The sequence below is a fragment of the Chlorocebus sabaeus genome, chromosome X (genome assembly GCF_047675955.1).
Source record: "Chlorocebus sabaeus isolate Y175 chromosome X, mChlSab1.0.hap1, whole genome shotgun sequence".
Lineage (NCBI taxonomy): Eukaryota > Metazoa > Chordata > Mammalia > Primates > Cercopithecidae > Chlorocebus > Chlorocebus sabaeus.
Window position 1 is genome coordinate 108,257,258 of NC_132933.1, and position 25,014 is coordinate 108,282,271.

General features: G+C 41.4%; 1 protein-coding gene across 1 annotated transcript; it reads left to right on the forward strand.

Moving 5' to 3' along the window:
• The first annotated feature begins 4,200 nt into the window (after positions 1-4,200).
• On the forward strand, positions 4,201-23,685 carry FUNDC1 (FUN14 domain containing 1). Its single transcript, XM_007991460.3, has 5 exons — positions 4,201-4,369; positions 5,076-5,232; positions 9,496-9,571; positions 19,644-19,772; positions 23,226-23,685. The coding sequence occupies exons 1-5, from the start codon at positions 4,342-4,344 to the stop codon at positions 23,301-23,303; spliced, it is 468 nt and encodes a 155-aa protein (XP_007989651.1). The 5' UTR covers positions 4,201-4,341; the 3' UTR covers positions 23,304-23,685.
• Positions 23,686-25,014: the final 1,329 nt, after the last annotated feature.

The window sequence follows — 25,014 nt, forward strand, 5'->3', positions numbered from 1 at the left end:
GCTACTCGGGAGGCTGAGGCAGGAGAATGGTGTAAACCTGGGAGGCGGAGCTTGCAGTGAGCTGAGATCTGGCCACTGCACTCCAGCCTGGGCAACAGAGCGAGACTCCGTCTCAAAAAAAAAAAAAAAAAAGAATGGACACATTATTTCAGTGTGTCTGTATTCATTAGGCCACCCTATTAATGTCCAAAGTTTCTAATATCCTCACTTTTGAGATACTTCAGTCTCTCATTTATTATTATTATTATTATTTTTGAGATAGAGTCTTGCTCTGTCTCGCCCAGGCTGGAGTGCAGTGATGTGATCTCGGCTCACTGCAGCCTCCGCCTCCCAGGTTCAAGTAATTCTCCTGTCTCAGCCTCCTGAGTAGCTGGGACTACAGGCATGCACCACCATACCCGGCTAATTTTTGTATTTTTTTTAGTAGAGACGGGGTTTCACCAAGTTGGCTAGGCTGGTCTCAAACTCCTGACCTCAAGTTGTCCTCCTGCCTTGGCCTCCTAAAGTGCTGGGATTACAGGCGTGAGTCACCAAACCCGGCTCTCATTTATTATTATTATTACTATTATTATTTTCAAGATGGTGTTCTGCTCTTGTCACCCAGTCTGGAGTGCAATGGCATGATCTTGGCTCACTGCAACCTCTGCCTCCTGGGTTCAAGAGATTCTCCTGCTTCAGCCTCCTGAGTAGCTGGGATTATAGGTGCCCACCACCACACCCAGCTAATTTTTTGTATTTTTAGTAGAGACGGGGTTTCTCCAAGTTGGTCAGGCTGGTCTCGAACTCCCGACCTCAGGTGATCCACCCGCCTCAGCCTCCCAAAGTGTTGGGATTACAGGCGTGAGTCACGGTGCCCAGCCCAGTCTCTCATCTTAATTGTGTTCTTTTTTGGCTATGTATTTAGACAGTTTGTGGTCTTCTCCTCCATCCTCTTCCCCCAATTGTAAAAAGTAAAATAGAGGTTCCTCTTCAAAGACTTTCCTCCTCGTCTAATTAGGAATAAATAGTAACTTCTCTTAGAAGCAAAATTTATTCAGAGACCTGTGCTAACATTCTTAAATGTCTGCTAGCCGTAATAAAGAAATCAATGTACTTTATCTTCTTAGCTCCCACAATTTAGCCTCAATATTTGCCTTGGCATGCTTATACTGGTCCAAGCAAGCATTAGGTCATAGCCTGTTCCTCTTCCTTATTTAAAAGTGTTTTTATCTTTCTCAGCATTCCACAAGTTACTTCCTCCTTCCTTTGTTCTCCTCTACCTTTGCCTCTTTTAAAAAGTTCTAACTTGCTAGCCAATCATGACAAACATAGAATGTGAGGTCCCGTTCCAGCCAATGGAAACCGGACACAGCAGTAAGGTAGACGCGTGGGGTTATAAACGACCCTGTCTCCTTTGTTCAGTGTACTCTTGTGGCAGAACTGCTAGTGAGTGTACCCTTTCTGCAAAAAGTAAAAATGGCCTTACTAAATAAATGAAATTTATGTTCAAGTGCTATTTCTTTATGGCACTGGAGAACAAGCATTTCAAACACAACCTTGCAAACCTCCTCCATGAACATTAATTTCAATAAAGTGATTGCCAGGATTGTCCACATGCTTTTGCTAGTCTCTACATAGTGAACTTATATTAGGTGGTAGCAAAAGAGAATTTGATTTTCCAATCAGTTTTAAATTAAAATAAAACATAATTGAAGCTAACAGAGCTTCAATTATTTGCAGAGATATGGTAAGAAATACAGGGAGACAAGTTACTTAATAGTTACTAGAAATTAGTATCATAATACAAATGACAATGAAGGTAAGCCATTCAATTTATAGGGATTTTACATGCTTAGGAAAATTCCTTTCCCAGTCAACAAATGACAAAACATAAACTTGCAAGCTATGTATTAAGTTGGTGCAAAAGTAATTGCGGTTTGCTATTAAAATTAACAAATAAGGATATTAATAAATGGGCATATTGTAAAAAGAAATAAGGAAGTGCCAGGATTTGAAAAGCCAAGTGCAATTATACAAGCCAATATTTTAAGTAATGCAATTTATACCAGATTTCCTTGTTTTTCCATTAAAATGAATACTGAGAGGACTTTTGTTTAATTGTACAGTAGATGTGGGTGCAATGCAAGTTCAAGACAAGTTTCTGGGTTGGTTTATGTGGACTTGGGTTAGCTGCTTGGTGATCAATACGGCTTTGTATTCATAGAATCCCATGGGGTTTCTGGGTGAAGACCTTGACCTTGTTGCTCTGTCAGATTTAAATAATAAGAATTATGCTGGCCGGGTACGGTGGCTCACCCCTGTAATCACAGCACTTTGGGAGGCCCAGGTGGGTGGATCACTGAGGCTAGGAGTTTGAGACCAGCCTGGGCAACATGGTGAAACCCCGTCTCTACTAAAAATACAAAAACTAGCCGGGCGTGGTGGCACTGTAATCTCAGCTCCTTGGGATGTTGAGAGACTGAAGCAGGAGAATCACTTGAGCTCGGGAGGTGGAGGTTGCAGTGAGCCAAGACTGCACCATTGCACTCCAGCCTGGGCGACAGAGCGAGATTCCGTCTCAAACAAACAAGCAAAAGAATGACACTAAAAAATTATGTCCTCCTGCCAGGTCAGGAATTACGAGGTTTCTAGGCCCTTCTTTACTTCCTTTGGATTCCTGGCAGGAAATCAAGAGAGAGAGCAAGTAAACGGATTCCAATTTCCGGCAGCAGGGCATTAGAAAAATTTTGGTCCCTTTGTGAGCCCTTGCGCCCTTAGAAAAGTATGGTTTGAAACAGGGTTTGTCTTCTTTTACAAGCCTTTTTCCTCAAGCATTGGAATTCTGGTAGAGTGTTCAAAATACTGTTAAAAAATTATTCTGACAGTGTGCAAGTGATGGGCCCGACAAAAAAACTATGGGACACTTCTTAAAATGGTAAGGAAGACTTTGTTCATGACTATGGCAATAGGTGTCAAAACTATTGCAATATAGCCCTGCATGGTGGCTCGCATCTGTAATCCCAGCACTTTGGGTTGCAGAGGCAGGAAGACCGCTTGAGCCCAGCAGTTCAAGACCAGCCTGGACAACACAGGGATACCTAGTCTCCACAAAATATAAAAATAAATTAGCCAGGAGTGGTGATGCACGCCTGGAGTCCCAGCTACTCTGGAGGCTGAGGTGGGCTGATCTCTTGGGCCCAGGAGTTTGAGGCTGCAGTGAGCCATGATCGCGCCACTGCACTCCAGCCTGGTGACAGAGCAATACCCTTTCTTGAAAAACAAAGACTATGGCAATAGGGGTGAGTGATGGGTCTCAACTCTGAATATAGCAGGGAATTTATAGTAAATGATCAGAGTGAATGGATCAATGGGTGGAAGATTACCAAGAGCAGACACGAGGGGTAGAGGTATTCTTTTTTTTTTTTTTTTTTGAGACGAAGTCTTGCTCTGTCACCCAGGCTGGAGTGCAGTGGCGCGATCTCGGCTCACTGCAAGCTCCGCCCCCCGGGTTCACGCCATTCTCCTGCCTCAGCCTCCCGAGTAGCTGGGACTACAGGCGCCCGCCACCGCGCTCGGCTAATTTTTTGTATTTTTAGTAGAGACGGGGTTTCACCGTGGTCTCGATCTCCTGACCTTGTGATCCGCCCGCCTCGGCCTCCCAAAGTGCTGGGATTACAGGCGTGAGCCACTGCGCCCGGCCGAGGTATTCTTGCTAAGTCAATTTAACAGGATTTTTGCTGGTGGCAGAGTGATCAGATATCAAGGGTGGGGTTGAGGAATTTGATCGGATATTGAGGGTGATTCGATATTAAGGGTGGGGGAGTTCTCACTAAACTGACTTAACTGGATTCTTGCCACAAATGGACTAGGCAGGTCAAAGACCCAAGGAGGAGACTCAGTCAAAAACAGCTCAGAGGAGCCTCCTGACTAAAGTTTGGTCAAGAGAGTCTTTGTCAATACCCAGCTGGTTTTCCCTTTGTACCACCATGTGGCGCCCTTCCCCCCATACCTTCAGCCCTTAAGTCTCTTTAAAACAAAATAATCAAATTCAAGTTATGGAAATTCGAGGAGGGGCGGTCCCTCCCCCTTACTAGTTGCGGAAAACAATGGACTACAAGTCCCCTGCGCTCTCGCGGGGCTATGATCCGACCGGTCCTGCCCACATTCCGGAGTCTCGCGCCTGCGCAGAAGGCAGAAGGTCCTGCGCTGAGAGAAGGGGGCGGAGACAGGACTACGCGCCTGGAGTAGGAGGAGGAGGGAAAAAGAGACCATAGATTTCCATCCTTGCCTAGAGCGGCCCTTAAAGTGCCAGGGAGAGGAGGGCGGGCGGGGACCACTCCAGAATTGGCCGCTGGCGGTATCATGGCGACCCGGAACCCCCCTCCCCAAGGTGAGCGGCGAGGGCCTGAAGTGGTATCTGGGACGCGGCTCACAGCTCTCGACCTTGCTCCTATGGCACCTCTTCCTTCCCCTGCCCTAGGATTCTTCGAACTGTATATATTTTTTTAAGGCAGCCCCTTTGAGCACCCCCTCCGAGCTAGACTTTTTCGTGCGATCTGCGGAACTCAAGCGGAGAGCCACCCCCACCCCCAACACAGCCCTACCTACCTCCTGCCTTACCTTCACCTCCGGCCCTTTATCTCCATCTTCAAATGTATTATTATTTTCTTTTTTTAAACGTCTAGACTCAAGTGATTTCGCTGGGCTCCAGACTAGTTCTCTCAGAGGAGGACCCCTCCCCACCCCCATTCCTTCCACTGATGAAAATGGACCCTGCTCTGACCTTGACCCTACTAAGATTTGGAGGTTGGGGTGACCCCTTACTACTGTGTCATTCTGAGTTGGCCCTGGCTTCGTGACCCCAGGCTGGTCCCTGGGCCTTTGGGAAAGCAGATGGGGGTCATTGTTGCAGGGCCCTTTACTCTTGAGGCCCTGGTCTCAGGAATTGAGTTAAGTAAAGTCAGTAGTTTCCATGTGGGCATTTTTAGCTGTAGGCCAAAAGTAATGAGTTGTAACAGATGTTTAAAAAGATGTATGGGACATTTCTGACTTTTGATTGACTCTACATTTATTTTTTGCATTTTGCTATTTTGAAGAATATGAAAGTGATGACGACTCTTATGAAGTGTTGGATTTAACTGAGTATGCAAGAAGACACCAGTGGTGGAATCGAGTGTTTGGCCACAGTTCGGGACCTATGGTAGAAAAATACTCAGTAGCTACCCAGATTGTAATGGGTGGCGTTACTGGCTGGTGAGAACAACGTCTTTTTCATTAAATTTCATTTGGGGGCCTGACACTGCTGACCTTTCATACATCGGGAAGAGTCACCGTGCACATGCAGTGGGTCTACACTGTTAATTCTGGAAGAGGCTTTTCTCTGAGTTAAAATTGATGTAATCTACATGCCCAGGCTCCCTGTTGGGTTTTGGCGATCCCCTCCCCCATGCCCACCGCTGTTCCTCTCCTCCCTCCTCATCCTTCTTTTGATTCTTTATATAATTTCCCCATTCTCATGTTCAGCAAATGTCGTGGATCTGATTCAGTGATAGTAGATAGGAAGAAATATATGAGTTAATTATATGTAAATTTTTACATTTCATTCAGTGCTAACTACTGAAAAAACCTAAGAAACTCCCACGGTAGAACTGGCCTCTAGTATTGTCAGCCCTGTACAGAGCAGTGTAAAATGCTCAGTATGAATTATTGGTGATGATACAGATGATTCTGTTTTTTGTGGGCTCGTTCAGATTATGATAACTCTTTGGAAAAGAACTGTAGAACATTAGTTCTGTGTTGAAATTAAAGGTCTGATTGCTTACTTGGGAATATTGTGGAGTCCATTAAGAAGTGGTTAATAACCATCAGCCTGACCAGTTAACATTTCAGACCATGTGATAACACAATGGCTACTGTGGATCTAATTCTGTTCTTATAATAAAAAGGCTAGCCAGATAACAAGGGGCAGAAACATTTGACTGTTTTGAAAATATTCGTGACTGTAGAGAAATTTTGGAGTTAGTGAGGGTGCTTAACTTGTGCATAAGCATTTTGTCTTAGATTCTCTTTTAAGTTCATCTTACATTGATTTAACTGAAATATTTACATGTTTCCACTTGATAAGTATAACGAGTGTTTTTATTTGTGTTTTACATGCACCTTGGAATAATGACACACTCTATGCCTTTTTGCAAATGCCATTTTATGATGGAAATACTCATTGTCAAGATTCTGTGTTGCAGAGGTGTGGCATTTATTTATGATATGTACTTACTAATGCTGCTGCAGGAAAAAAGCCTGCAATTAGGAGAGAGATGCCTGTCAGGGCCTGGTCATTCAGATGATTCTCCACAGGCAGATAGTTCCTCTAGCCCTGTAATTCAGGGTATGGCTCTCTGCTTAAATAAGCTCACAATTAGGTGCCATGGGTGATTGGTTAATGTCAGTCAGGGCCTAAAGTCCAGTCTTAAAACAGACTCAAAAATAATTGAGAATAGAATTATCAAGTCATTTCATTGTTTCTCCTTGGAGACCAGACTCCTTGTAGATCAAGCCCCATCATTGGCAGAAGTTTGCTTGGAAAGCCTGGAGACAGAGCAGCAGGAGATAGATTCATTGTAGTGACTGATGCCATCAAGCAATGGATATACATGCTTGTGGAGCACAGTCCGAGGGACGTTATGGCTGCTGCCTGCCTTTTCTGTTCCCTTTTCTGCGCCTTTGTTGCTGACTCCCCTACTCAGGGGCACATTCTTTATGGTAATACAGTCGTCCCTCAGCATAGGATACCAAAATCTGCAGATGCTCATGTCCCTGATATAAAAAGGCATAGTATTTGCTTATAACCTGCACACTCTCTCGTACACTTTAAATCATCTCTTAATTACTTACAACACCTAATACAATGTAAATGCTATGTAAATACTTGTTACGCGGAATTTTTAAAATCCGTGTTACTTTTTATTTTTTTTGTCTTTTTTTTTCAAGTTTTGTGCCCTGATTGGTTTAATTGTAGATGTGAAACATAAAGAGAGCTGACTGTGTGTGTGTGTGTGTGTATGTATGTATATGTATATATGTATATATGTGTATACATATATACACGCATACACGTGTATGTGTATATATGTATATGTATATATGTGTGTGTATATATAGAACCGTGGAGGCCAGGTGTGGTGGCTCATATGTATATATGTGTGTGTATATATACACACATACATATATGTACATATGTATGTGTATATACACACATACATATATGTATATATGTGTGTGTGTATATATGTATGCACACATATATACATATACATATACATATATACATATACACACACACACACATTTGGATTATAGCCAGGTGTTGGTCCAGGAGCTGTATAATAGAACTCTAATAATTATACAGGCGATTTGTTGCAATGACTATATTCAGTATAGTAAATTTTTGCAATTTTCTTAGGATGTAAAACTGATGTGATATTGTGGTGTATATTAAGGAGGAACAGTTAATAGGCACTAACCTAACAAGTTAGCAATTTAGACCAATTCAAGACATGAATAGGAGGCTGAGGAGATTTTATTTAGCTGTAGGTAGCTGTAGGCTTTTGATCATGACATTTTTTTTGTTGTTGTTTTTTGAGATGGAGTCTTGCCCTGTCACCCAGGCTGGAATGCAATGGCACAATCTCCGCTCACTGCAACCTCCGCCTCCCGGGTTCAAGCGATTCTCCTGCCCCAACCTCCCGAGTAGCTGGGATTACAGGCACGTGCCATCACGCCTGGCTAATTTTTGTATTTTTGGTAGAGACGGGGTTTCACCATGTTGGTCAGGCTGGTCTTGAACTCCTGACCTCGTGATCCGCCCACCTCGGCCTCCCAAAGTGCTGGGATTACAGGCGTGAGCCACCGCGCCCGGCCCATGACAAAAAATTAAAACTATTATCAGGATGGGTGATTGCTAGGAGAGATGGGAGGTGTCAAGAACAGTCAGAGGGCCCTTAAGAATGTTCTGAAGCAAGGTAATGATGACCTTGAGAATGGAAAGGAGAAAATAGTCAAATAACATTTTGGAGATAAAATATATAGAACTGTGGAGGCCAGGTGCAGTGGCTTACACTTGTAATCCCAGCACTTTGGGAGGCCAAGGCGAATGAAATCACCTGAGGTCAGGAGTTCAAGAGCAGCCTGGCCAACATTGTGAAACCCCGTCTCTACTAAAAATACAACAATTAGCCGGGTGTGGTGGTGGGTGCCTGTAATCCCAGCTATTTGGGAGGCTGAGGCAGGAAAATTGCTTGAACCCGGGAGGCAGAGGTCGCAGTGAGCCAAGATCATGCCATTGCACTCCAGCCTGGGTGACAGAGCGAGCTCCATCTAAAATATAAATAAATAAATTAAAATAAAATAACAACAGAAATGTACTCTCTCACAGTTCCGGAGACTAGAAGTCTGCAATCAGGATGTCAACAGGGTTTGTTCCTTCTTGGAGGCTCAGAGGGAGATATCTGTTTTATGTTTCTCTGCTAGCTTCTGGTGGTTGCCAGCAATCCTTGTCATTCCTTGGCTTGTAGATGTATTACTCCAGTCTCTGCCTCTGTTGTCCTCACATGTCGTCTTCCCTCTGTGTGCGTCCTTATCGGATTAAAGGCCCACCCTGTCCAGTATGATCTCATCTGAACTCATTACATCTACAGTGACTCTGTTTTCAAATAAGGTCACATTTAGAGGTTTTGGGAAGGATGTGAATTTGGCGGGGGACACCGTTCAACCCAGTGCAGAAGGCTAGATTAGAAATATAGGATTCATTTGCACAGTGTGGATCTGGAATGCTGAAGGGAATGTGAGCTCACTGAAGGAGCGAATCAATCACGAAAGAAGTATGAGCTGACACAGGGTAGATGAGACACAAAAAATGTTTAATATAAAAATAGGTAGATCTAGATAAGGAGGCTTTTAGAAATGTGGGCTGAAGTGTAGTCATTGAGTGGAACAACAGCTGGACCTGAGAGGGTAGGAAAGCTTTAAATAGGTAGAGCTAGGCAGAAACCCCTAGAAGCAGGGAGATTAATGGCTTGAGCAAAGGTGATGACCTATTTGGAAGTTAATGGGGCTGGAGCCGAAGGTGGGGGTCAACCAGGTGTATGGACCATCTTGACTGTATTAAGCAAAACGTCACTTTTATTATGGGAGGTTTCAGCTTATGCAAATGTAGGAGGAGTGTAGTGAACCCCTGAATACTTGTCGTTATTTTAGTAGCTGCTCTTTTTTTCTATAAATTCCCCTCCTCTTCTCTCTGTCCCTTATTTTGAAGCAAATTTCAGACATTTTAGATTGTGCATTTTTGACTAGCCTATATAACTGAGGGGTTTCTGAGAAGGTTTCTGAGCAGGTAAGGGACGTGATCAAAAGAAATGCGAAGACAGAAGATTTTATTAGGAAAGCAATGAAAAGTAGAAGAGGGAGAGGATTTAGTACATAATTGATTGTTTTCATCTTCTGTTATTTCTTTGATTAAAGGTGTGCAGGATTTCTGTTCCAGAAAGTTGGAAAACTTGCAGCAACTGCAGTAGGTGGTGGCTTTCTTCTTCTTCAGGTATGTCAGAGCTTTAAGCACTTGCCTTTGCTTACATAAAAGGTGGAATTTTTCTTTTAGGCATCAGCTTATGAAAGAGCTACAATGAGTTTTGGAAGCTGACTTTTGTCTTGAAAGGTAACGATTTAAATATTTCTGAGTTATTAAGCATAGTTTGATCTCAGCTATTAAAAAGACAGCCATTGCCAGGCGCGTTGGCTCACACCTGTAATCCCAGCACTTTGGGAGGCAGAGGCAGGCAGATCCCTTGAGGTCAGATGTTCAAGACCAGCCTGGCCAACATGGTGAAACCCTGTCTGTACTGAAAATACAAAAATTAAAATTAGCTGGCGTGGTGGCACACGCCTGTAGTCCCAGCTACTTGGGAGGCTGAGGCAGGAGAATCACTTGAACCCAGGAAGCGGAGGTTGCAGTGAGCCGAGATCGTGCCATTGCACTCCCGCCTGGGCAACAAGAGCGAAACTCTGTTTCAAAAAACAAAAACAAAAAAAATCCATAATCTTATATCTGAGGCAGGTAGATTTGAAGTTTTAGTTTTGTTCATATTCCTGTAAGTATAAGATCTACAAATGCTTTGCCATTAGAGGATGTTTATCAGGGCATTATCTGGCATTCATGTCTGTTTGGCATATATTTTTTCAAAAATATCGTTCCTTGAAGATCAAATATAGTAAATCCAAAAATTGAAAATCTCTAGGAATGAATGTGAGCAACACTTTTAAAGATACAGAGAACTGTCAGTTGTATTAGATTAAAAATGATTGATGTTCATAGCAACCAAAATCTGAATTCAGCACCTAAGCCATCGATCATGTAATAACTAGTATAGTTGCTTTAAGTACAAGGGGACTGGATTTGTATGTATGAAGCACAGATTTTGAGTTGTTCACTAAGCAGCCTTTTAAAAAATATGTATGTTTTCTTTCTCTTGGTGACATTATTAGGAATAATTGCTTATTACTTGTGGTAAGAGATAAAAAAGAACATGATTAATACCTAAATTTAGTTCTTTGGATGAATATGCCAGCATTAGCACAGATGATAATTTTACTTAAGCTGATTTTGACTTGGTTTTATATGGAATCAAGAGCATATTTTATTCCATAGCTATTTTGAAGACTCAGTTGTCATTTCTGTTAGTGTAAAAGGGTACTGGACTGAAGCAGAGTTTCCTAAAATGTTCACAGAATGGAGAGAAATGTATATTTTAATCCACTCTGCATGTCGGTTTTTCAGAAGTCCATTTCAGTTCACTCAATATGCACCATTCAAATCCACATTTTGTCATTGCCACCTCCCACTTTTCTGCATTTAGTCCACACATTCTTTGAAGTTTTTAAGGCAGAACAACATAGGATCTGTCTGCATCAAACCAGTTTTTCCCACAAATATGACTAACCTTGAAAACTCAGTAGAAGGAAAGTGAAAGGGGAAATAAAGTAACAAATAGCTTTTAGGCTAATTGCCTAATATTCTTTAGGCCCAATTTCATATTTTGGTGACCTTTCTTACATTTAAAGATAAATATTAGTTTATTTAGAACTTAAAGCTTTTCTAGCAACAATATTAAGTGTTTTCCAATAGATATTTATTACACTGCCGTCTTGAAGTACACAATCTCTTCGTTTTAATTTTTTGGAGTTACACATGCTTATAATTCAAAGGGCCAAGTAGTTGTGCAAGGCTTGTTACAGGTTAGTGTAATCCTCCACCTCTCTCACTACCCCCGTTTTTCCATCCCCTGAGACATCTACTTTGAACTCTTAACTGATTCTTAAGGTAGTCATCTCTTTTTCCCTAAACAAGTTAATTGGACATTTCTTGATCTTTCAGTTTTAGGTGTGAACTATTGGCTTCCCATTATGGAATAGGAAAATTTAGCTGCCATTTATTGAACTGTTTTATTTTCCCTACACTTCTCCCCCCAGTCTCACATACCTGAATACTTTCTTCCCTCTCCCTCGATCGTCTGAGTGTAGTTACTTCCCTTTTTTCATAATTGTGTTAGATCATTCATTACATGGAGTTCACTGAGATTGATTACTTAGAGTTCACTGAACTTCTTGAACCTGTGAATTTATGTCTTTAATCATATTTGGGAAGGTTTTGGCCATTATTTTTACTAGGAAGTTTGGGATTTTTTGTTGTTGTTTTGAGACAGAGTCTCGCTCTGTCGCCCAGGCTAGAGTGCAGTGGCACAATCTTGGCTCACTGCAACCTCCGCCTCCCTGGGTTCAAGCGATTTTCCTGCCTCAGCCTCCTGAGTAGCTGGGTTTACAGGAGCCTGCCACCGCGCCCAGCTAAGTTTTGTATTTTTAGTAGAGATGGGATTTCACCATGTTGGCCAGGCTGGTCTCAAACTCCTGACCTCAGGCAATCTGCCTGCCTCGGCCTCTCAAAGTGCTGGGATTACAGGTGTGAGCCACCGTGCCCGGCCAGGATTTTTTCTTTTTCTTTTTCTTTTTCGAGACGGAGTCTCGCTCGGTCTCCCAGGCTAGAGTGCAGTGGCGCGATCTCAGCTCACTGCAAGCTCTGCCTCCCGGGTTCACGCCATTCTCCTGCCTCAGCCTTCTGAGTAGCTGGGACTACAGGTGCCTGCCACCATGCCCAGCTAACGTTTTTGTATTTTTTTAGTAGAGACAGGGTTTCACCATGTTAGCCAGGATGGTCTTGATCTCCTGACCTCGTGATCTGCCTGCCTTGGCCTCCCAAAGTGCTGGGATTACAGGTGTGAGCCACCACGCCCGGCCCAGGATTATTTCTTTAGACAACTACTAGTTGTGAAAGTCATATTTCATTGTCATATGTATCAAGTAGTTCATCAGTTTAACCTTCTGGGCCAACTTGGTCTCAGAGTCATCTGTCCTGTTTGCTTTCTAGGCCTGGTATACAGCTCTTACCCTGGGATCTCTCTTCAATACCTTCTGGATATTCCCTTTGTTTTTGTTTTGGGTTGTTTCCTATATGTTATGTCTTTTGTTTGTTTGTTTGTTTTTTGAGACAGTCTTGCTCTGTTGCCCAGGCTAGAGTGCAGTGATGCAGTCTCACTCACTACAAACTCTGCCTCCTGGGCTCAAGGGAATCCTCCTGCCTCAGCTTCCCAAGTAGCTGGGACTACAGGCGTGTGCCACCATGCCCAGCTAATTTTTGTATTTTTCTATAATAGGGAGGTCTTGCTATGTTGCCCAGGCTGGTCTTGAACTCCTGGGCTCAAGCATTCTACCCGCCTTGGCCTCCCAAACTGTTGGGATTACAGGCGCGAGCCACTGCACCTGGCCTATCCTATGTCTTGATGTAGTCTCTTATTTTGGTGGACACATTCTCCAATAGCTTTCGTAGAAAATGAGAATGGGAACTATAGTTTTTGAGACTTTGCATGTCTGAAAATTTCTTCATTTTATCCTCACATTTGTTTGATAATTTATGAATAGCTGGGTTTAGATATTGCTCCATTGTCTTCTGACTTCCAGTGATGCTGTTAAAAGTCTAAAGTAATTCTAATTTCTGAACCTTTACATGTGTGGGTTTTTGTTTTTTTTTCCTTTTGTCCTCGGTATTCTGATTTTTCCCAGTGATGTGCCTTACTTTGGGCCTATTTTCATCCACTGTGCTGGAAACTCAAGGGGCCCTTTCAGTTTGGAGAAATTTTCTTTATATTTATTTAGTTAATGATATCCTGCTCTTTAATTTTCCCATCCTTTTTTCTGTGGTTCCTGTTATATGTATCTCCTGGACCAGTTGTCTAATTTTTCTTTCTTTATTTATTTTACAGTTTTAGACTTATTTTTTGTTTTTTTTTTAAATAGAGATGAGGTCTTGCTATGTTGCCCAGGCTGGTCTCAAGCAATCCTCCTGCCTTGGCCTCCCAAAATGTTGGGATTATAGGCATGAGCCACTGTGCTTGGCCTAATAATCTTTTTTTTTTCTTTCTTTCTTAGATTTGGCAGAACAGTAATAATGTTTTCAGTTTTCCACTTTCATTGGTCTATTTTCTGAGAGATTTCTTCAACCTCAACAAGGTTTTTTGTTTTTTTGTTTTTTTGTTTTTTTTGTTTTTGAGACAGAGTCTCACTCTGTTCGCTGGGGCTGGAGTGCAGTGGTGTGATCTTGGCTCACTACAGCCTTGACCTCCCAGGCTCAGGTGATTTCTCCACCCCAGCCTCCCAAGTAGCTGGGACTACAAGCATGCGCCACCATGCCTGGCTAATTTTTTGTATTTTCAGTAGAGATGGAGTTTTGCTGTGTTGCCCAGGCTGGTCTTGAACTCCTGAGCTCAAGCAGTCCACCCACCTTGGCCTCCCAAAGTGCTGGAATTACAGATGTGAGCCACCATGCCCGGCTGTTGTTCTTTTAATGTGACTTTAGCATTCTGTTCCTTGTTTTTCCTTCATGGATGCAGTGAGCAGCATCTTTTTTTAAAATTTTTTAGTGGCTAATATTCGGATACTTTTTTTTTAAGAGATTGGTGGGATACATTTATTATGTGTGATTTGTCCTCCCCTAACCCATTGTTTCAACCAATGCAATGGTTAGAAGACAGTCCCTTCAATAAGACTTTTAGAAACACATCATATTACTGGAGCACTAACATTCTTGGAAACCATTTTAATTGCATATCTATAGACCAGGAAGGTTTGTGAGAGATGGTATAGTTGAATGTCTTCTCTAATTCGAAGATAGAAGGTTCTTAGAAAGAGGCGGAGAGTGAAAGTTTTCCTTAAATCACCAGATGCTAGTTGGAAGTGACTGCCTTAATAGACTGCAGGTTCAGAGTGTTGATCCAAATAGTCTGTCCTACAAGCAATTCTTAGCATCTACACAGAATGTTCATCTAGCAGTTTATTTTTTCAGCTTTACAAACAACTCTGCAGTGACTAGCCATTTATATACATCTTTGCACACTTGTCTAAGACAAAGCAAAAATATATTTCGGCCAGACGTGGTGGCTCACGCCTGTAATCCCAGCACTTTGGGAGGCCGAGGCGGGCGGATCACCTGAGGTCAGGAGTTCGAGACCAGCCTGGCCAACAAGGTGAAACCCCATCTCTACTAAAAGTACAAAATTAGCCAGGCATGGTGGTACATGCCTGTAATCCCAGCTACTTGGGAGGCTGAGGCAGGAGCATCACTTGAACCTGGGAGTCAGAGGTTGCAGTGAGCCGAGATCACGCCATTGTATGCCAGCATGGGTGACAAGAGCGAAACTCTGTCTCAAAAAAAAAAAAAAATATATATATATATATATATATACACATACATACACATATACATATTTAAGCCTCTTGATTGTCAAGCAGCCTTCCAGAAAATATTCCTGCTATCCCCATGTGAGAGAATCCACCAGCTTTTCCCCCTTTTCATACTGTACTCTTTGTTTTGTTTTGTTTTTTTTTTCTGAGACAGAGTTTCACTCTGTTGCCCAGGCTGGGGTGCAAGTGGCATGATCTCGGCTTACGGCAGCCTCTGTCTCCCAGGTTCAAGTGATTCTCGTGCCTTAGCCTCTTGAGAATTGCAATTACAGGTGCACACCAATTACAGGTGCACACCACTGTCTGGCTAATTTTTGTGTTTTCAGTAGAGACGGGGTTTCACCATGTTGGCCAGGCTGGTCTCGAACTCTTGGCCTCAAGTGATCCGCCCTCCTCGGCCTCCTGAAGTGCTGGGATTACAGGCATGAGCCACCACGCTTGGCCTCATACTGTACTCTTTGGAAGGGAGTCACTGTATATAGCCCACATTTCAGGAGTGTGATTATGTTCCACCTTTCTGAAGGTGGAGTAGCTACATAAATTATTTAGAAATAGTCTATTGGAAGGTTTGTCTCTTATTTGTTCGGTCATTTATTTATATCAATATGGACTCATGGATATTTATTTTATACTTTGGTTTATAATCTAATGCTCTTTTATTGCTCAAATTTTACCAGCTTTGGCCATTAAGAGCTCTTTCAGTTGTGCATTATCTTTTTTAATCTCTCTGAGGACATAAATGATCAAGCTTCTTTGTGTGTGTGTGTGTTTTAAGCTTCTTCCTACCAAGTCCCTGTTTGTCTAAGGTGTTTTGTTTCCCCTTCCCCCACTTTTTCCTGCTTGTTTATTTTGGTTTCTAGTTTTCAAGTTAAAGGCCTTCCTCCATGTCTGATGATCCTTGGTTGTCTGCTCATATTTTAGAATTGAGCTCTAAAAGTTGATGGAAAGCTCTAAACGACATGGACGTGTGGGGCTTTCCCTTCTCTGGGAAATCTGACCAGTTCAAGAAAAATGATTTAAAGATAAGGAGTTGGGGGTGGGCGAATTTCTCGCAGTGAAACAGCCCGGTTAGATCAGCATATGGTGAAGTTCACAAGCAAAAAGCCCCATCTACCTGTTTAGAGCTTTCTGGCCGACATGAATCTTTATCTGAAAGCCTGGTGTGTGTGTGTGTGTGTGTGTGTGTGTGTGTGTGTGTGTGTGTGTGTGTGTTTCTGGAAGCAGTCTCACTCTCTGGTCCAGGCTGGAGTGCAGTGGTGTGACCATGGGTCACTCCAGCCTTGAACTCCTGAGGCTCAAACGATCCTCCCACTTCAGCCTCTCAAGTAGCTGGGACTACAGGTGCATGCCACCATGCCTGGCTAATTTTTATATTTTTTGTAGAGACAGAATTTCGCCATATAGCCCAGACTGGTCTCAAACTCCTGGGCTCAAGCAGTCAGCCTGCTTCACCCTCCCAAAGTGTTGAAATTATGGGCATGAGCAACCGAGCCTGGCCTCTGGCATTATTATTTACTTATTTATTTATTTATTTTTGAGACAGTCTCCCTGTCACCCAGGCTGGAATGCAGTGGCGGGATCTCGGCTCACTGTAACCTCTGCCTCCTGGGTTCAAGAACCACCTCCTAATTCTTGTCACTCAGCCTCCTGAGTAACTGTGATTACAGGTGTGAGCCACCACGCCCAGCTAGTTTTTTGCGTTTTTAGTTTCACTGACATAGTTTCACCATGTTGGCACGGCTGATCTCGAACTCCTGGCCTCAAGTGATCTGCCCACCTTGGCCTCCCAAAGTGCTAGGAGTACAGGGGTGAGCCACCACGCCCAGCCCCTCTGTCATTATTATTATTATTATTATTATTATTATTATTATTATTTTGAGACAGTGTCTCCCTCTGTTGCCCAGGCTGGAGTGCAGTGGCGTGTTATCGGCTCACTGCAGTCTCTGCCTCCTGGGTTCCAGTGATTCTTTTGCCTCAGCCTTCCAAGTAGCTGGGATTACAGGCATGCGCTACCACCCCCGGCTAGTTTTTGTATTTTTAGTGGAGACAGGGTTTCACCATGTTGGCCAGGCTGGTCTTGAACTCCTGGCATCAGGTAATTCGCTTGCCTCGGCCTCCCAAAGTGCTAAGATGACAGGCGTGAGCCATGGAACTCGGCCTGGCATTTTTTTATTTTATTTTATTTTTTTAACTTGGAAGCTTTTATTCTAATGAAAGTACTTCACCTAATCCCGTTAAATATTTTAGTGTTATAGGAAGTCAAATGTTCAAAAAGCAGTCATCACTGCCCCATTCCCTCCCCAGTCTTTTGGCTGGCATTTCCTTGTAGTTGCAGATGAATTTTGTGTGGACAAGACTGAATTGGGTCCTGTATGTATTGGTTGGTTAAGTTGGTTGTACCTGAACCCCACTTGGGGCAGATTGTTTGTCCTTGGTCATCTCTGTACTGGAGTAGGGTGCTCAGTTTAGACTGGTATTCTTCGGTTTGATCAGAAGTGTACTTCTCAGCTGGGTGCCGTGGCTCACTGTAATCCCAGCACTTTGGGAGACCAAGGCAGGAGGATGGCTTGAGGCCCAGAGTCCAAGACCAGCCTGGGCAACATAGTGAAACTTCATCTCTCTCTCTCTCTCTCTTTTTTAAGGCATTAATATCTTTAGCATCTCAAGGTTTTGCATTTTCCCTGCAAGGGAACAGATTCTCAGGGGAATTTGTTCAGTGATGGTAGATCACTCCAGCATCAAAAATCATTCTCGTGTTAGTAGACATGGTAGGTTGGGCCCTTTGGGATAATCTAGCCCATCCACTTTGTTGCTGAGAGTCATGATTTGAGCCAGGTTGGTTAATACAGCTTTTGAGATTTAGTCTTTATTCATTGTCTTTGTTATCATTTATTTACTATGTCTCATTCATCTGGCATTAGTTGGGACTCTAAGGATATAGAGATTCACAGCCCATATGGTCAGTGCTGAGCTAGAAGGGTGTGTTTAGTGCTGAGAGAGCAGAGGGAAGACTTGGTGGTGTTAAGGAAGTCTTCTTCCAAAGAGGCGTTAGTATCTTTAGCATCTCAGGGTTTTTCATTTTCCTTGCAACCGTTTGACATTTTCCCCCAAAATGTAGAGGATTCTTTAAACTATACAAAATCTTTATCTCAGCTTACACTGGGTTTACTAATTATCAGTGACAAATGACTCTGTAAAAATATTTTCTGTATAGAGTGCTGTTTGTGAGAATTTGTTTCATCTGTCTCATATAAATGGTTTCCTTTATTCATTTGCTGGCGATTAGGGGGTGGATAAGGGGTCTCACCCAGGGAATACAGTTAAGGTTTTTTTTTTTTCTTTTTTTTTTAATTTCACTACCAGTTTAACTCATGGCATGAAGATTAGCTTTTTAAAAAAAACTTTGTAAATTAAAATGTTAAGTCTTAAAAATGACAGTTGAATTGGGAGTTGATTATGAGTGGTGGCATAGATAATATTTTTGTTCTAACCAAAAAATAAAGCCATATGCATACATAAAATCTTTGTATTTCTCACAAGCTTTGGATTAAGAAGAAATGTTAAGATTCAGCAAAAAATAAAATTCTGCAAAAGCTTCATAGTAATCAACTATTTTGATTACTTAGTGCAAACCAGTAAGAAGTCTTTTCGATTTGTATGTAGAAAAGGCTCCTTTTCCTAAGGTTCATCATCACCTCCATGCCTGTGACTCAAATTGCTGTATCAAATACTACCAGAAAAAGCCTTCACTTGCCATTTGATTTGATCACCACTATTTTGCTGAGGCTGGAGTTTGAAGTGATAGTGGATGAATAAATACAAGAAGAAATGCAGATAAATAAATTCTTCTATGGAGTCATTCACAGACAAAATAGAACCTAGGATGTCTAGTCAACCTGTTTATGCAAAATCAGATCTTTTTATTATTTAAAGTATTTTCTGTATGGCTAAAAGTCAGTGTGTTCATTCAGGGTGCAAATGGCAAAAAAAAAAAAAAAAAGTGATGCACTAAAAAATGACAAAGCATAAGCTTGACAGAAGTGATTTATAATGGTATATATGGCTATTTTATTATTTGGAGGCACTGAGTTATTGGACTGGCTTTGCACACACACTGTTGTTCCTGTTCAGATATTGCAGTCTCTCAGTAGTACCATATGATAATTTTTCTTATGATAGGCATTTAGCTATAGTTTTGTTAAAAGGATTTATAGCATGAAACTTGTGTAGAGCGCAGTTTGTTTTATATTCTACTTTCAAAAGCAATTACCAGAAAGTATTCTTAATTTAAGTAAAGAGAGCTATTTAAATACTTAGCAGGCTACTTAAATTTCTTTAGTGATCTAATAACTGATTGGCTTATGACCCCTTATAATTAAAGATCTATTTAATTAAAAGGTATTTTTTAACTAGCTATATAATCTAGATAATCTGTGTATCTTTTTAACTAATTCCCTATTCCAAAAGGTATGACAGAATGATAGTATAGTTAAAAGACAGCTTTTGGAATCGTTTTCCCATCATGTACTAAACACTGTACATCACATCTAAATAATTAGTTACTTACTTATGCTTAATGTCTGTTTTCCCTAACAGACCTGAAGCTTTCTGAGGGTAGGGGCGTATGTCTCCCTTATTCAGTACTTAGCATAGGGTAGGCAATAGTGTCTGTTAAATGAATAAACTAGTGGATAAAAAACAATTTCTTAGCGATAAGTTTTATAGGTTACTAGAACTCTTAAGTGTTTATATCTTCTTGGCTATTAGATTAGTCAACAACCTAGTTGGTTTAGTATTGATAATTTTTATTATATTTTTTGCAGATTGCTAGTCATAGTGGCTATGTGCAGATTGACTGGAAGAGAGTTGAAAAAGATGTAAATAAAGCAAAAAGACAGATTAAGAAACGAGCGAACAAAGCAGCACCTGAAATCAACAATTTAATTGAAGAAGTAAGATGATATATAATTTTGACTTTCTTTTTTCTTTTTTCCTTTTTTTGGTTAATGGGTGTCCCTTAGTAGAAAATGTGACCGGGGGAATTACTGTCTTTTTAAAAAATGGTGTTTTTGGTTATATATCTAGAGTGTTAAGTAAAATTTGAGATCACACCACTACTTAAATCAGTCATTATTATTTTTTTTTTTTTGGTGGTTAATATAGATTCCCCTGCTCATCTCTAGCTCGCTTTGATCTTGTTGTAAAAACTAAGAACATTCTTTTCCACATACTTCCTCTGCCTTTATAAATGGACATGTACAGGTGTAGTAAAACTTAAAAGTACACATTTTTTTTTGAGGTAGGATAGTTTGAAAATATATGTTTTATTAATATGACTAATATATTTTATTAATGTTTTCATGTGTAATTTGGCCCTTTTGTACTCTGTTTAAAATGGAATTGAATACTTCCTTGCCTTTGTTTTTATCATTTTACCTCCATCAACTTTTTGGTTTGAAAAAACTCAAACCAGTTAAAAAGTTGAAAGACAAATACAGTGAATATCTAAATACCCTTCATCTATTCACTGAATTGTTCACGATTTGCCATGTTGTGTGGGTGACACACACAAGATAATTTTTTTTTCCAAACTAAGATATAACTTTTCATCCCTAAATACTTCAATATATATCTTCTAAGAGTACAGATATTCTCTTACACAACTATAAGTACCCCCCCCCCTTTTTTTTTTGTTTTTTACTACGTGGGACCTGCCACTTCAGAAACTTTTTTTTTTTTTCTTTTCTTTTTTGAGACGGGATCTTGCCCTGTAGCCCACGCTGGAGTGCAGTAGTGCGATCTTGGCTCACTGCAACCTCCGCCTCCTGGGTTCAAGATTCTCCTACCCCAGCCTCCTGAGTAGCTGGAATTACAGGCACGTGCCACCACGCCCAACTAATTTTTTGTATCTTTAGTAGAGACGGAGTTTCACCATGTTGGCCAGGCTGGCCTCGAACTCCTGACCTCGTGATCCGCCTGCCTCAGTCTCTCAAAGTGTTGGGATTACAGGCGTGAGCCACTCGCGCCTGGCCACCTTTTTTTATTTTTTTATTTTATTTTATTTTATTTTTGAGACTGGTCTCATTCTGTCTCGCTGTGTTGCCTAGGCTGGAGTGCAGTGGCATCATCATGGCTCACTACAGCCTTGACCCCCCTGGCTCAAATGATCCTCCCACCTCAGCCTCCCAGGTAGCTGGGACTACAGGTGTGTGTGACCATGCCCAGCTAATTTTTAAAGTTTTAGTAGAGACAAGGTCTTGCTATGTTGCACAGGTCTTGAACTCATGGGCTCAAGCAGTCCTCCTGCCTCGGCCTCCCAAAGTGCTAGGATCACAGGCGTGAGCCCCCATGCCTGACCAAATGCCATTATTAATCCAGAAAAAAAAAATGTAACATGAGACAATAGTATTTCCTTTTTTTGTTTGTTTTTTTGAGACAGGGTCTTGCTCTGTCACCCAGGCTGGAGTGCAATGGTGTGATCACAGCTCACTGCAGCCTCCACCACCTGGGCTCAAGTAATCCTCCCACCTCAGCCTCTCAAGTAGCTGGGACTACAGGTGCATGCCCGGCTGCTTTTTATATTTTTGTAGAGACAAGGTTTTGCCATGTTGCCAGGCTGGTCTCAAACTCCTGGGCTCAAGCAGCCTGCCTGCCTCAGCCTTCCAACGTGCTGGGCATTAGAGGTGTGAGCCACCGCACCCAGCCAGTGTTTTCTAGTATACAGTTCATATTAATATCTTTCTACAAAATATCTTTTATGGCTTTTTTTTCCCCCCAATTAAGAATTATATGCCAAGTCTAGGAGTTCACTCCTGTAATCCCAGCACTTTGGGAGGCTGAGGCAGGAGGATCTCTTGAGCCTAGGAGTTTGAGATCGGCCTGGGTAACAGAGAGAGACCTTGTCTCTATAGAAAATATAAAAATTAAATTAGAACGTGGTGTCATGCGCCTGTCGTCCCAGCTACTTGGGAGGCTGAGATGGGAGGACTGCTTGAGGCTATAAGTGAGACATGATTGTGCCACTGCACTCCAGCCTGACTGACAGAATGAGACCCTGTTCCCACCCGCCCGCCTCAAAAAATTATACATTGTTTTCGGTTATCATGTCTATGAAGTCTCATTCTTTTTTTTTTTTTTTTTTTTTTTTTTGAGACAGAGTCTGGCTCTGTCGCCCAGGCTGGAGTGCAGTGGCCGGATCTCAGCTCACTGCAAGCCCCGCCTCCCGGGTTTACACCATTCTCCTGCCTCAGCCTCCCGAGTAGCTGGGACTACAGGCTCCTGCCACCTTGCCCGGCTAGTTTTTTGTATTTCAGCCTCCCGTGTAGCTGGGACTACAGGCTCCTGCCACCTTGCCCGGCTAGGTTTTTGTATTTTTTAGTAGAGACGGGGTTTCACCGTGTTAGCCAGGATGGTCTCGATCTCCTGACCTCGTGATCCACCCGTCTCGGCCTCCCAAAGTGCTGGGATTATAGGCTTGAGCCACCGCCCCGGGCCAAGTCATTTAGTCTTAAACAGTCCTTTCATCTGTTAATTTTATTACCCCATCTTTCATGGCACTGACGTTTTTGACGCCTCTAGGGAGAATATCCCACAGTCTGGCTTTGTCTGATGGCTTCCTCATGATTTTATTCTGGTTAAACATTTTACCAAAGTGATTTGTTTTGGTTTTGATCCTGTATATTTTTTTTTCTGTTGGCTAAATGGACTATTAATAAATACCATTGTGCCTGCCGTGACAATTTATTAAATAATCTGTGTGAATAACTTGATGATGGGCCATTTATGTCTACCTTACTGGTAGATTTCTTTTTACTTGTGAAATTATTGCTGCCCATGTACTTATCTCAATAGCCAAGGAGCTTACTGGGCATGACTGTGTTCTCTAGGCTCCTTCAATTAGTCAGGGACATTTCTGGGATCTTGCATGCTGTTTGACACCTGCAGTAGTAGGTGCACAGGAATTTTGGCTGAATATTTGTTGAATTGAGGAAAATAGCTGAACCTGCTACTTGGCTCTGGATTCAGTAAGAATTTTTTTTTTTTTTTAATGTGCATCTTTTTATTGTGGTAAAATAGATATACAAAAAAAATTTACCAGTTTAACCATTTTTAAGCGTACAGTTCAGTGGCATTAAGCATATTCACATTTTTCTGCAATCATTACCACTATCTATTTCCAGAACTTTTTCATCATCCCAAACTCTGTGCCCATTAAACACTAATTTTCAGTTTGCCTCTCTCCCCAGCTCTTAATGATCTGTATTCTGCTTTCCGACTGCTCATATGAGCAGAATTATGTAATATTTGTCCTTTATTGTCTGCCTTATTTCACTTTGCATAATGTTTTCAAGGTTCATCCCTGTTGTAGCATAATTAAGAGTGTTTTTGTTTAAACTTTGTTTCAGGCAACAGAATTTATCAAGCAGAACATTGTGATATCCAGTGGATTTGTGGGAGGCTTTTTGCTCGGACTTGCATCTTAAGGACATGAATATTCTCCCATAGTGGATTCAACTATGAGAAGAGAAGTGGCAGCAATAAGGCAGTCTCTCAAGTCATGCTGCCAGAGTCTCTAGGGCAAGGAGAAACAACTAGCTGGACAATACTCAATTCACAACTTAGCATTTTGCCATCTGAAGCCTGGCAAACTAGTATCTGCTGTAAAATAACCTGTATGGTATGTGAACCATAGTATTCCTGAGCAAAACATGGCTTTCACCGCTTTGTAAAAATTTGCATCTGTTTAGAAACTAGCCTATAAAATATCACCATTGGATGTAGATATGGAGAGAAAAGAAATATGTTGGGTTAATTGCTTAGTGAAATCTTTTCTTTTTATTTAAATAAAATGTTCATTGTGTTTTATGGTATGTGTCCCTAATTTAAAATTTGTATTATAGTTTCAGTATTAAGGCTGACCTTTTTTTTTTTTCCTAGATATGTTTCCAATAAGTTAAAAAACTGTAATACTCTTTTGTGGAAAGCTTTAGAAATGATATAATTATTAAAGATATTAAACAGACTCTGCTGATGTAATATTATACCAATTTTTATGTTGTTTTTTCCTGGAGTTATTACTTTGTTATAAATGTAATAATTGTACATTTCATTTCTTTTCTTTTTTTTTTTTTTATTTTGAGACAGAGTCTTGCTCTGTCACCCAGGCTAGAGTGCAGTGGCATGATCTTGGCTCACTGCAACCTCCGCCTCCCAGGTTCAAGCAATTCTTGTGCCTCAGCCTGCCGAGTAGCTGGGAGTACAGGCACTTACCACCACACTTGGCTAATTTTTGTATTTTTCGTAGAGATGAAGTTTCTCCATGTTGGCCAGGCTGGTCTTGAACCCCTGACCTCGGGTGATCCGCCCACCTTGGCCGCCCAGAGTGTTGGGATTACAGGCGTGAACCACTGTGCCCAGCCATAACTACATTTCAAAAAAGGCTCTTCTAAGGAAATACTACAACATATCTAAAGCTCTTTTTTCTTTTTTGATGTCTGTAATTTTAAAAGTATCTTCTTATACGTAAGCTTCTAATTTTTTTGTTTATCCTGTCAGTCTGGGCAGAATTAATTATTTTGGGGTTACAGATAGTTAGATCATTGAATCATTTAATTAACCTCGAATGCATCTGCTTTTCATTTCTAAAAATCATTATTTTGGTCCCTTCATTACCAAGAGGCCAAAGTCACTTTAAAATACTCAGTAGTATAGTGTGAATTTACCGTCTGAAGAGAACGGTGATTTTATAAAAAATATAATTGTGAAATTATGGCTTAAAGAGAATCGTCTCCTTGATGTAATCTAGTGTTAGATGTCAATACCAAGATTTCAGGCTTTTGGTAGCATTATGTTGGTTAAACACTAGGCCAGTTCACTTGTTTCTCAGGGCTGGTATCACACTCCCTCAGAGGCTCCTTTGCCCAAAAAAGCTTTCTGTATTGTTAGTTTTGCCCATAGAGTTCTAGGTTGGAATTGGGAAAAGCAGCAGAACAACAGGTAGTAGAGTCTTCATATTAGAAAGTCTTTGCAGATATTCAGACCATCTCCTTTTGATAAGAAGTCCCTATAGTATATTTTGTGTATTGTAAACATATGACATTTCATACTTTCAAGTTTGGTTACAGGCTGCATGCTTTCATTATCGTGAGACTCCTTAACATTTAATGTGGCCTCTATCTTTGGTTTCTTCCTTAC

Bases quoted from the DNA above. Each gene is read 5' to 3' on its own strand.
- FUNDC1 (XM_007991460.3), top strand. From the start codon at position 4,342: ATGGCGACCCGGAACCCCCCTCCCCAAG. The intron at 5,233-9,495 runs GTGAGAACAACG...CTTTGATTAAAG, and splicing joins ATGGGTGGCGTTACTGGCTG to GTGTGCAGGATTTCTGTTCC. The intron at 19,773-23,225 runs GTAAGATGATAT...ACTTTGTTTCAG, and splicing joins TCAACAATTTAATTGAAGAA to GCAACAGAATTTATCAAGCA.